The sequence below is a fragment of the Haliotis rufescens genome, unplaced genomic scaffold (assembly GCF_023055435.1).
Source record: "Haliotis rufescens isolate VD_foot unplaced genomic scaffold, xgHalRufe1.0.p SCAF_1, whole genome shotgun sequence".
Classification (NCBI taxonomy): Eukaryota; Metazoa; Mollusca; class Gastropoda; order Lepetellida; family Haliotidae; genus Haliotis; species Haliotis rufescens.
The window spans coordinates 54,208,169-54,222,080 of record NW_025963779.1 but is presented as its reverse complement, the minus strand read 5'-3'; the positions used below and the strand labels follow the sequence as shown (position 1 = coordinate 54,222,080).

At 39.8% G+C, this 13,912-nt stretch overlaps 2 protein-coding genes across 3 annotated transcripts in view; one reads left to right on the top strand and one right to left on the bottom strand.

The window, feature by feature from the left end:
* Positions 1-13,912, top strand: part of LOC124131567 — a 65,145-nt gene that overhangs the window by 14,587 nt on the left and 36,646 nt on the right. The gene's annotated exons all lie outside the window — the stretch shown is intronic.
* The window catches only part of LOC124131564, a 139,033-nt gene that overhangs the window by 113,151 nt on the left and 11,970 nt on the right, over positions 1-13,912 (bottom strand). For both annotated transcript variants that reach the window (XM_046494915.2, XM_048397868.1), the window contains exons 3-6: positions 6,922-7,198; positions 6,376-6,484; positions 3,627-3,821; positions 2,440-2,586 (exon numbers count right to left, since the gene is read on the bottom strand). In XM_046494915.2, coding sequence (XP_046350871.2) covers positions 2,440-2,586; positions 3,627-3,821; positions 6,376-6,484; positions 6,922-7,198 — 728 coding nt within the window. The remainder of the gene's footprint in view (positions 1-2,439; positions 2,587-3,626; positions 3,822-6,375; positions 6,485-6,921; positions 7,199-13,912) is intronic.

Genomic DNA, 13,912 nt, shown 5'->3' with positions numbered 1-13,912 from the left:
TTAAACAATGAAACAACAGTGTTATGGAGTACATGTGTAGGTTGTCAAGTGCTACCTTCCCCACACGGCAGGCACCCAGTGTTCCCGCCAGGGTTGTAGGTTCCTATCCCACACTGAGTCGGGGCGGAGCTGCGACTGACACAGTCATAGCCCGGGTCACATGACGTGCAACTATCAGCCCCAGCAAGACTGTAGGTCCCTATAGTGCCAGAGTGTGTAAGTGAGTCAACCAACTACAGATATGAGGATTGTTTAGGCTGCTTAACAACATTCCAAAACACCAAAACTGGGCTTGTTCCCATGTTGGGAATCAAATCTGGTCATGACAAGCAAACGCTATAACCTTTAGGCTACCCAACCACCCCTGATTCCCATATCAGGCACCACCTAAGGGTATTGGAGACTTATTATTCTGTTCCAGGAAATAAATGCAAGGGTCCTTAGCTACAACTGATAATATTTAGGTTCTTCATTGTACAGAAACATGGCATTAGAGAACCTATTATTTTCCATGCACAAGTCTCAAACTATCATTCACTAGATCTTATATATTTAAAACAAGAGTCATCAGAAGATGACATATCCCCCCGACGTGGCATGTCGGTAAACTGTGTGTACCTTCAACTGTATTTAGATTGGCAAGGAAATCTTTTAAATCTAGAAATATAATGAAGGTTATTAAATATTGGTTCATGTAGCTCACTTTCTGATGATCTCATGAAATTGTAATAACAATAACTTCGTAGATTCGCATATGAATAGCTCTGTAGTAGCCTCATGACACAAAGGCATAAAGAGAATGTACTAGGTTATGTAGCTCACATCATATATAGTATATGATATTGGTAAATAGTACACCTTAGAAGTATATGTCAGGGGCTACAAATTAAAAAGATTAAAATCTATAAATAACAAACTGCACTACTAGTGAACATGATTGATACGTGCATAAAGTTTGGTGAATCTCCGTCGCATGGTTTAGAAGATATGCTCCAGACGAGGACATTACCCTAAGTTCATCAATTTTCAATTTAAATTGAAAAAAGAAAAAAAAGGAAAAATCTGTTAATAGCAAAGGCACCACTACAAACCTGCTTGATAGGCATAAAAACTTTCGAGAAACTAAGTTGTATGGTTCGGGAGATATGGTCCGGACAAGAGCACTACCCTCAAATTTCCTAAGTTCATCATATTTCCATGGAAACGACAAAGATATAAAATTCTAAAAATCTCTATATAGCAAAAGGCACTTCTACTGAGCCTGATTGTTAAGTGTACCAAGTTTTGCGAAGCTAGGTTGTACGGTTTAGAAAATATGCTCTGGACAAGAGCAGTACCCTTATATTTCCTAAGTTCATAATATTTCCATGGAAATGACAAAAATTTAAAATTATAAAAATCTCTAAATAGCAAAAGGCACTACTACTGAGCCTGATTGGTAAGTGTATCAAATTTTGTGAAGCTAGGTTGTACGGTTTAGGAAATATGCTCCAGACAAACAATGATTACAGCCGGCCGGACGGCCGGACGGACGGACGGACGGACGGACAGATGGACATACTGATGGCTATATCCCCCCATCATTATATGTCGGGGGGATAAAAATGAACAAACAAACATGACTTTCTAAACTTATATTAAATGAATACCACAAGATTTATCACCATTGCTTGTAGGAAAAGGTGAATTATACAAATGAAAATCTTTATTCTAACCAAAAACAACAATCAGTGATCTTTCAGTATTGTTTCACAATCATAATTATGTGATGGTGTGACCCACAAGTTTGTTTTCATTCGTTTGTAGTATTAATCTGGAAGCTGATAATTCGTCTTCTTTTTTGGATATCACCTACATTGAATTTGAGGCCAAATATATGCAAACTAAATAACAATAAAAATAAAAGTCCCTATTGACACAACATTACTATTTCACAGTTGGGGCATATTTTCCTGACAGTATGTGCAATAGATTCATATTGATGTGATATTTGTTTTCTGTGTGCAGAGGGTTTTTTGGTGTATAACACATCAAATCAGCAACATTACTTAAAAAACATTCAAAACCTTGACAATAGGCAGTTACTGTTACCAAAATTTCATTTTTTGCATGCAATGGGCATTTATTTTATCATTGATGTATTCCAACTGCTTTTTGGAATCAAATGTTTATTTATGGTGCATTATTTTATTGTGCATATTTTATAAGCGTCTGACCCATCTAATTCTTTGAACAATGACACCATTCTTGCCATCTACCCTCCATTGTGAATTACCTCTTATGAATTGAAGATGAAGTAGGGATCTTGTTTACCCATGGATTCCTATAGGCGCCAAAGTCCAACAGACATGCTGCTACTATCACAAAGACATGCTGCTCTGAGTAAGTAAGGCATGCGCCACATTCCCCAAATGTCCCGATGTGTATTACTCAATGTACCTTCACTACAAGCCAGACATCCATCATTCCCTCCTGGGTTGTATGTCCCGGCAGCGCACGATGACGGTGCAACGTTCCTCTTGTCACAGTCCTCCCCCGCAACACATGGCGTACAAGACGATGATCCTGCAGAGCTGCTGTATTTACCTAAATAACCAATCAGTGCTCACCTTAAATTCAAAACTCAAATCAACTTCTTATACATGTACATAAGGATCCTTTCGTATTAGCGATGGCCATCTTTATGTAATACTGGAGCAAGCACACAAGCTCCAGTAATTCATAAACCAACCCACTGTACAAAATTAGTTTTAGCACAAACAAATTAAGCTAATAATTCTATCACATTCAACTACTACAAAACATGGTGAGCTCAATTTTCCAATTAACAAATATATCACATTTTTAGAAGAATTTGGCTCAACAAACCCAACAAACAGCGCAAACCACTCAACCATGACAATGTAATCAACTTTGACAATAACGTTAATAAACCCAGAACTGCTTCAACAATGCACGCCACAACCAAACCATTGACACATATAGATGAAAAACACCTCTTTCAGCTAACATATCTCTCTCTAAATATCTCTCTATCCAAACAAAAGTCCAGATAATCAGGTACCCATTTCACAAAACCATTGCAGAGCGAAGACTATCGTAATGTATTTACTTTCAAGGAAGCTGGGTTTCAGCCATTATTTGACAGCCTTTTACTGACTGGTTTTTCGTGTTGAACATTGCACACCATGGGTGTTCCAAACACTATACAGTTGTAAACATGAATAAATAACGGGCGATGCTTGCTTTTGTGATACTAGTGCAAGTCAGAGCAAAGATTGCACATATAACTGAAAGGATTAAGGAGTGCTCATTGTAATGTAGAAATCTAAATAAAGTGTGTGTTGAACCAGCACTCAGAAATGTGTGGAGGAATTTCCTGAAGTTGATTTTTGTTTCCCAACCAGACAGTAGCCCAGTCTCTGAACATTCTCACTGCATCACTGATGAGAAAGTGTGTCAGTGTTCCTTTAACAAAGACTTATGACTGTCCTTGTGCTACGATCACTTTGTGAAACCAGGCCCCGAATATACCATCACCTTCCATGATTTCCAAACAGGTTCGAGTCATACATATTCTGGTGTAGTAACCTGGTTGTCTGTATGATCGCAGGACAGTAACATACCTGTTGGACAAGCAGTGCAGGCGGTGGACTTGGCTGGAGCGTACTGCCCGGCCAGACACTGAGTAGCCTTTGTTGTATCGGAGCATTCACTTCCTGCTGGGCAGTCCTGACAGGAAGTCTGACCAGTGCTTGTCTGGTACTCTCCTGATGGGCAGGTGATGGGTGCAGACAGTTTCGCACTAGGACATTTGCTCCCTAAAAAAGAAAGAACAAGTAATTTTGATTGGCTGTTGATTTCAACCTGACAAGTGGGCTAAATTCGGTGCTTAATTAGTGAAAATGTCAGCAATGATCAGTTCTATTCGGAACAAATGCTGCCAGTGTAAATGTATCATGGAAAAATGTTCTAGTAAAACATTTCCATGGGAATAATTATCCTTGAGAAAAATAGTACAGAGGAGCAATTTCACTATAGGAACAGATGCTCTTTGGCAATAAAACACATGAAGGATAGTGATGTTATACCCACAACAAAGCTTTGGTGGCCGTTGGGTCCAGAAGATTGATCATAATAGAGTGGAGATACTACACAAAACAAGTTAAGAACACCCAATCTTTTCATAATGTATCATGGTTGCTGGTTATTGCCATAGACACCCCCTCTTCCCGAGGCAAGTGAGTTAACTGACTATAAAAGTCCAGTTTCCACCCTTGCCGAACTAGGCTGGTATTATGGAATTAGATTTTTGCTGGACTAACGAGTCTATGCATAGTCCAATCAAAATCGTGCACCGAAATCAAAATCCGGTTCGTAGAGTGTCATGCAGATTTTGGTTGACTGCAGGATTTGCAAAGCATGTGCACCGCTAACTCGTTGTCAACAGATATTTTCTAAATCTTTTCATGTTTTAATCAAGGTGCTCACGTGATTTGATGCACTTCGCGATGTAAGACACGTTTTATCACAATATAGATCTTGATTATCGATCAGATAGTCTTGACTGAGCGCCACCATTTTGTTTGAAACAAATGCAAGTGATACGAGAGGTTGAATCTGATTGGTCAATAGGAGAGGCTTAGAAAGGACATAACTCGTAATAGCCACTGGTGGCGCGACGATCGAGCCCAGGAATTCCAGCCTAGTTCAGCAAGGGTGGAAACTGGACTTTTTAACTCAGTTAACTCTCTTGCCTCGGGAAGATGTAGACACCCATCCACATGTGGGTGTTCTTTAACTTGTTTTGTGTAGTATATGTAATACACTGGATAAAGAAGGATATGGTCAGGTTGAAATGGGTTTAATTATCCATGATTCAAAATAGGAAACATAAAAAAATACCCATGAAGCAAATTATAAGATATTTATGTAATAGCATAACAGATAATGATGTCAAACTGTCACTGTTTGTTATGTTTGTTCCTTTACAGTTCTTTGAGTAGAAGACACTATGTTTTGACACCACACACAACTGTAAGATGTGGATGAAAAAGAAATTATTACGTTCTCATGTGAATCATACCGATGTTTTTGCATCAGGAAATGCCAAAATCTTGCACAATTTCCATCAAATCAGTATGACGTACACATAACGTCTGTTAATACCGTAGGTGACAATACAGATAACATATCACGGTTGCTGATGGAGCAGACGGACAAGTCAACACATGACAGTGTCAATATTCGTCAGAATTTTTCCTGGAAGCCACCTAACTTATCAATACTTGGGATGTCATTGTAGTAAATTTCCTCATGAGGACGCCTAGAAAATTGATCTTGCAAAAAAGAGATCTTGTCTTTAGAAAACATATCCCTGTAGTCAATGACAAACTAGACAAGATATCTGAATCCAGAGCAGGGAGGACCAATGTGTCCATATACCCCTTGTACTGTATTTGAAGGGTTTAACCCACCTGTCAATGAATAAAAATAAATTACATAGCAAATGTTTAATATTGATTAATACACCCAACGCTCCATCAAAATTGCAAGGTCTGTTCCGAACTTGAGCCCATAATCCTAGTCATGCTAGTTGTGCATTCAGATTAGCAAGCGTAACTTGCTCCACTGCACGTATCTTGAGTGAGTCAGAGTGCTTTGAGCTTTGATGTGATGTGATGTGATGTGATGTGATGTGATGTGATGTGATGTGATGTGATGTGATGTGATGTGATGTGATGTGATGTGATGTGATGTGATGTGATGTGATGTGATGTGATGTGATGTGATGTGATGTGATGTGAGGTGAGGTGAGGTGAGGTGAGGTGAGGTGAAATGGGGTTTAACGTCACGTCCAAGATTACTGCACTTATATAGCAACGTGCATGCACGTGTGTGTGTGTGTGTGTGTGTGTGTGGCTGCTTGTACTAGTCCGGACTGATGCCGATTTATAGTGCTAGCTCACTGAGATACCATGCCGCAGTTTAACATGAATACCCCACTCAGACACAGTATACTGACTCCAAGCTGACCAGTCCTTGTTTTAGCCCCTTAATGCCGAGCGCCAGACAGGGTTACAACAAGTACCATCTTTTAACGTCTTTTGGTATGACGTGGTCGGGGATTGAACCCCAGACCTTCCGCTCTCCGGGCGGACGCTCTACCACTAGACCACGGAAGCAGTGAGTGAGTGAGTGAGTGAGTGAGTGAGTGAGTGGTGTGGAGTGGAGTGGAGTGGAGTGGAGTGGAGTGGAGTGGAGTGGAGTGGAGTGGAGTGGAGTGGAGTGGAGTGGAGTGGAGTGGAGTGGAGTGGAGTGGAGTGAGCGAGCTGTTTTGACCAATGTTCCAGTTATATCCAGGCGTGTTCATACCTTTAGGACAAGTCTTGCAGGATGTATCGGAGACCCCTCTGTAGTTTCCTGACGTGCAGTCTTGACATGCTGTCTTGGCACTGTCAGGTTCAGTCCCTACTGCACAGCTCTACAACATTCCAGGAAGACAGGGACTTGAGCCCATGACACAGGTCAAGCTTTACATGTCATACTTTAGACACCTCAAACACATATACTGGGTACAGAATATCACTTTATAGAACATGTGCTTCATTTTTTATTATACCTATAGTTATATTTATATTTTAAAGACTTTTTCTTCTGAACCTCCATCAACAGGTCAAAGGTTGAAATAGTATTAAAATTAAAATTTTAAAGAAAATAATGGGAAAATACAAAAAGCAATATTGAACATTCAAAGGGTTCCTCTCCATTTTGACCACTTAGTCTTACATTTATCATTACTGAAATAAGTTAACAGACTTTCCCTGCAGATAAATGACTTGAACTTCATTGTAAACTGTGAAAGTTTGGTCAATGGATCCATACAAGTAATTAACAAACACGACCTAACTTTATACTCACCTGTGGCGGCCCTGTGACTGTCGGGCAGATGCTTCCAGTGGGGCAGGCCGTGCAAGTAGCATCACCTTCAAGGGCGTACTCCCCGGAGGGACAGTCACCGGAGATGGAGCCACCACTGCAGATCTTGCCGGCTGGACACGGCGTGCACGCGGACGCCCCAACTCCACTGATCTCTCCAGAAGCACAGTTCTGACAGTTGGAGGCAGTTGTTGCTCCTGTTGTAGCCCTGTATTTGCCGGCTCCGCATGCCACCTTGTAGGCAGTGCCTCCCGTACAGCTGTGAGAGACAGGGAGAAGTGTACACTGACATCATGCAATGAATAGAGATCATCCTGAAGCATATGGAGTTGATTAGTGAGTGAGTGAGTATAGTTTTACACCACTTATATTCCAATTATTTTTGGATATTATATATATTAGAAATATTCCAGGAATATCATGGCAGGGGTCACCAGAAATGAACTTCACTCATTGTACCCACATCGTAAATTGAGCCCGGGTCTTTGGCGTGATGATTGAATGCTTTTACCACTAGGCTACCTGACTCCCCAAAGTTTATAAGTAAAACCAGGGCTGGAAAAATCCTTCTGGTGACATGACTAAAGAAATTAAGATCTCATACATGAAGATGACAAAAGTGTTGATATAAACCATCCCATTGTTTTAATGTGATCTGCTATGTTTAGAGACAAAATTTATAACTACTTTTTTATCTTATGTTCCTAAAGTGGTTTTGGGCTCAAATTGCTGAATCAAAACTATTGCCTAACAGCTACTGACATACAAACAGCAGCTACTGACATATAAACAGTAGCTACTGACAAACAAACAGTAGCTACTGACATACAAACAGTAGCTACTGTCATACAAACAGTAGATACTGTCATACAAACAGTAGCTACTGACATACAAACAGTAGCTACTGACATACAAACAGTAGCTACTGTCATACAAAAAGATGGACATGCTAAGAGTGTTTCATATAGTTAAACCTGTTTAACCGAAAGACCATCAAAAATATTCCGCTAAGAACCAAGGAGATATAGAGGAACTACGGATTGTCTGTCGAACGTAGATTAAATTACTATTTGTGCAATACCTAAACCTTTGACGACATACATCTTTCATTCGTTATTTAATATATTTCTCACTGACATTTTAAGACAAGGGTAATATATCCAGATACTGTCAAACCATGTTATCTCGAACCTAGCGGGACCATGTTGTAACTTTGAGATATCCGGACACTCGAGATAACAAGTCATGAACATTATATAACAAGGCAGTCGGGACCGGAGAATAGGTTCGAGATATCGGTACGTAGAGATAACGCGAATCGAGATAACAAAGTTCGACTGTATCTGCAGTTCGTGACAAGAAGGTTGATATACAGAGACAACATTAATTCTAGCAGGATATTTAGGTTTCAATCGTTCTAGTTTAAAAAATTCATTAAAAAATTTCATGAAGAGAAAATAAAATTCCAGTTACTGAAGGACAATATGGATAATACTCAATAGCCTTCTTCAAGTAACTCAACCCCATTGGGCTTCCAACTGACATGTAATATAAGCTATCCACTACTTAGCCTGTGCACTCCCTTCTTCAGAACACACTAAACAACTGGGTCTCTGCCAAATGGGAAGGGCAAAATACCCTCACATAATATTCTCTCAATAATCTCTTCTTGGCCATGTGCGTGTCCAGGTTTCACTTTCAATGCTTGAGTAGATCAGATGAACAAGATTTCTTGTTGGACAATATGGTTGACATTGTGTTACCTGGATGACTCGTCACCAAACAACCCCGAGATCGGGGAGGTCTCCGCTTATTGAAAGGAAACCTTAGAATGTAATGGAGAAAGCTGTGTTGGTAGAAGTGAAATGGCCATTGATGTCATGTTCATGTTGTGACCATGGTCTATTCAGAGTACATCTATACTTCATCAGATAGCATGTGTTATGGAGTATAAGTACATATACTTTCACCTTTTGAAATTATGTATCAGTCATTGGGTTTGGCTGATAAGAAATTACTGTTTTTCAGAACCTGAAAGCGTATATTTCAAGTGTTCTACATTTGAAAAAAGTTCTTATCAACAAAACTGAACAGCAAGTAGTTCTGAGAAAAGCTTTCAATACATTCACAATTAAATATACTACTCAAAAGAAGTTCAAAGACACCAGATTCTTTCACATTACTGTAGCTAATCTGTCATACTACTCAAAAGAAGTTAAAGAACACCTGACTCTCTCATAATACAATAGTTAATCTGTCATTCCATTGCACGACAGATTAACAACAGTAATATGAAAGAAATAGGTGTTCTTTAACTGCTTTTCAGTAGTATGTTTTTTAGGACTGGGCATTATCCAATCAAAGGATATTTTAAAAAGTTCTAAAGGTCTAAAAAGCAAATGATAAACAAAATCAGTTTAATCTAAAAAGGCAAGAAAAAAGCCTTTTCAACCTGTGGAACTAATGTCGTATTAATTCATCAACAGACTCATGATCTGTAGATAAAGAACGTGGTTCTGCGTGTACACCTGTCACAAAAATGAGATATTAAAGATTTAATTGATTGCCAAAATGTCAAGAAATCCATCAGTGAGTGTTGGAGTCAAGGTAAACACAGACAGCATAAGACAGAATAATCTCCGTGCTCTGATCTGATGTGTACATAATGTTGTTAGGCTCACAACTTTACATAAAGGATCAACAATGTCTTAAAATCCAGGTTTCTTGTGAGTCAGTGAGTTGGGTTTAATGCTGCTTTGAACAATATTTCAGTATATTATGGTGTGTCAGCCTATCGTGAAAGGAAAGCCCGAAATGGTCTTGGTATTTAATACTTTGGTGACACCCACAAGTATGGGTAAGGTATCAAGGTTATAGCAATGTGTGTGCGTGTGTGTGTGTGTACGTGTGCATGTGTATGTGTGGCTGCTTGTACAAGTCTGGCCTAATGCTGATTTTATAGTGGTTGCCCACTTAGCTACCATGCCGCAGTTTAACAGTATACTAACTCCGAGCTGACCAGTCCTTGTCTTAGCCACTTAATGTCAAGCGATAGGCAGGGTAACAACAACCATCTTTTAACGTCTGGTACCACTAGACTATGGAGGCTGTCAAAATCTATAAGGATGAAGTGAGTCAGTGAGATGGGTTTGACGCCACTGGGACATATTGGAACAATATTTCAGTTATATCACGGCATGTCAGCTTGATGTGTGTTGAAAGAATGAAGTGATGCACTCAGATGAAACCCATGACAAACCAAGAATAATAGTCAGGGCGAGTATTGGATTTGAACCCTGCTTCATCATGTTCATTCTGACATAAGTTGGTTGGTTGGTTGTTGTTTAACACCACACTCAGCAATATTCCAGCTGTATGACGATGGTCTGTAAATCATTGAGTCTGGACCAGACAATCCAGTAAATTGACATCATGACATCATCACATTGATCCACGCAATTCGAACACAATGACATGCATCAACCAAGTTTTGACATAAGAATGGAAATGGTATAAATTACTCATGGACTTCTCCAACTCAATATATCTTGGGAGATGATGTGACTTCATGATCAAATCTTAAACAGCACTTCTCTCAAACTGTGGATAACTAAATATATTTTGGGGGGTTCCCGGGACTTAAAGACTAGATGATGTTAACTGTATCAACTTTAAACAAATATTTAACACATAATCACAAAATACACAAATTTGGGAAATGGTTGTGTTGAGTACCTAAATATGGGCAATGGTTGTGCTTAGTACCCAAATATGGGCAATGGTTGTGATGAGTACCCAAATATGGGCAATGGTTGTGCTAAGTACCCAAATAAGGGCAGTGGTTGTGATGAGTACCAAAGTATGGGCAATGGTTGTGATGAATCCCAATTATGGGCAATGGTCATGATGAGTACCCAAATATGGGCAATGGTTGTGATGAGTACCCAAATATGGGCAATGGTTGTGCTGAGTACCCAAATATGGGCAGTGGTTGTGCTGAGTACCCAAATATGGGCAATGGTTGTGCTGAGTACCCAAATAAGGGCAATGGTTGTGCTGAGTACCCAAATATGGGCAATGGTTGTGCTGAGTACCCAAATAAGGACAATGGTTGTGCTGAGTACCCAAATATGGGCAATGGTTGTGCTGAGTACCCAAATAAGGGCAATGGTCATGATGAGTACCCAAATAAGGGCAATGGTCATGATGAGTACCCAAGTATGGGCAATGGTTGTGCTTACCTAAATAAGGGCAATGGTCATGATGAGTACCCAAATAAGGGCAATGGTCATGATGAGTACCCAAGTATGGGCAATGGTCATGATGAGTACCCAAGTATGGGCAATGGTCATGATGAGTACCCAAGTATGGGCAATGGTCGTGATGAGTACCCAAATCTGAAAATTGGGAATTTCATAATTACACATTGGGTGATTCTTATTTCTGAATGCCCATTTCATTCATGAGTGAGTGAGATGGATTTTCAGTATCTTAGTTGTACCCCAGTTGTACCCCAGTATGTCAGTTTACAGACAGAAGTCCTTTCATCACTCCGGTACAAATGAGTATCACAAACTTGACCAATCTGATTACAGCCCATGTGTTGTGTCCAGCCTAAAATGACTACAGTTTCAGGATTTCACTTTACTTATAGTCTTTAGGCATTTAGGGGGCGGTCAGGTAGCCTAGTGATTAAAGCGGTTGCTCGTCACATCAAAGACCCGGGTTTAATTCCTGACATGGGTACAATGTGTGAAGCCTATTTCTGGTGTCCCCCACCGTAAGATTGCAGGAATATTGCTAAAAGCAATGTAAAACCACACTCACTCACTCTCTTTAGGTATTTACGAAGTTTGAAGAACATGAAGATATGAATATTTTATGGATAACAATTCACCTGATGAATGAGGGGCAAGAAGTAGCCCTGAAACGTTGTCACAAACAAAGAAGTGTCATCCTAATCTAGCACATTTACTTTATTTCTCACTGTATGTTTTCTCTGAACATATCCGTTCAGGTCTTTATGGTAACAGCCAAGCTAATGGAACTCTCAAACAAATAGTCATAAAGGAACAAAACATAAATCAAAAGAACCCCAGTATGTTCGACCAATAAAGCTTAACCTCGACAGTTACGGGTAACTGTTGTGTTGTGTCAACATCAGTGATCGTTACCTGACACTCAGGTAATCACTGTGAAAAAACAACAACCTGTTTCTTACTACAGGTGGCGCCAGTTGAGGATGTGGCGGCATGCCAAGTTATACCGAGAGAATGAGGTAACCAAAGGCTGTGCACAACAGTGAGAAATCCACACCTGTTAATATCATTTAATTACCTGTAAGAATGAAGTTGTATTGATTACAGGTAGATAGTAGTTTGGTCTGACATTGAAGAAGACAATCTAGTTGATGACGTCATGCATTGCACAATAAGGTTGAAAAAGTCATATTTTGTTTGTTTGTGCTTATGTCTCAATCCATGACATCGTTGTTTTTCTGGACATTTTTTACAGCTACATTGAGATCTTTTGTCTTTAAGACTTTTCTGTTTTTAACATTTAGTCTTTACAAGGGAAACTGAACCTGTCCCCATCCGCATTTGTCTAATTGAGCGCCTAATGGCATTGTGAGATTTAAAGGGCGATTTATTTGTGATTTATGTCAATTCATACGTAATTTCAGTTTTTCCTGTTTCAATCGAGATTGTGTTTAACAGGAAAAACGTTGTTGTCTGGCATGTCAACAGAGCAACCAGCAAGTATTTTCTTAACATTAACATTTAGAAAGTGTTGGGGCACATTACCTGAGTCAAATTCAGAAAAGGGCAATAGATTTCTCAGATTTTTAGGTTGTTTTCGGCTGTTGCTTATCTGAGTTATATTAAGTAAAGCTTCCATTGTATGACTTTGCTTTAGGATAGACAAAATCTGTGTTATAACGGAAAGAGCTTTTTGGTGATAAATGTATTGGGTCTCCTTGGCGAAAGTTTTCTAACATTGAAGCCTTTTTAATGCTGTCTGGGACAAAACATTCTGGATAGTTTTGGTGGTGAGGTGAAATGGGGTTTAACGTCGCGTCCAAGATTATTGCACTTGTATAGCGACGTGCATGTACGTGTGTGTGTGTGTGTGGCTGCTTGAACTAGTCCGGACTACTGCCGATTTATAGTGCTAGCCCACTGAGATACCATGTCGCAGTTTAACATGAATACCCCACTCAGACACAGTATACTGACTCCGAGCCGACCAGTCCTTGTTTTAGCCCCTTAATGCTGAGCGCCAGACAGGGTAACAAGAAGTACCATCTTTTAACGTCCTTTGGTATGACGCGGCCAGGGATTGAACCCCGGACCTTCCGCTCTCCAGGCGGGCGCTCTACCACTAGACCACGGAGGCGGTTGCATAGTTTTGGAGAAGGAAAAAATGTTTAAGTTCTTCCAAATGTTCTTGCCTTGGGAAGTGATCCGACACAATGGAACACAGTCTTCTTGCCAGACAGTATGATGTGTTTCATTTTGTGTGGTCTGGATGACAGGATAAAAAAACAACTTCTTTTTGTAAGAAGGGTACATTTTGTTGGTAAACCTACTAAGTGACCCTATCAGCGCTAGTGAATGAGTAAGTGCTGTGGTAAATGCTGCTTTTCGAGATGTTTGTGTTGGTTCAATGTTGGAAGAAATATGGTCTTTGACATATACCACTTTGGTGGTAAACCTACAAGCATGCTGATAAACCAAACACCATAACCTAAACAGATCTGGAATTCAACCAATGGTCACAGGATCCTGGCAAGCCTAAGGGACGTAAGTCTTGAATTGTTTGATAGGGATTACTTAGAAGTTACAGACGTAAGTCTGTTCAGAGAATTTCAGTGCCTCAGACATCTACCACACACCCTGACAGTAAATGTTAATTTGCTGGCCAGCGATATATATACTTCTCAAAAGAAGTTTTTTCCTAATTCTTTTCATAT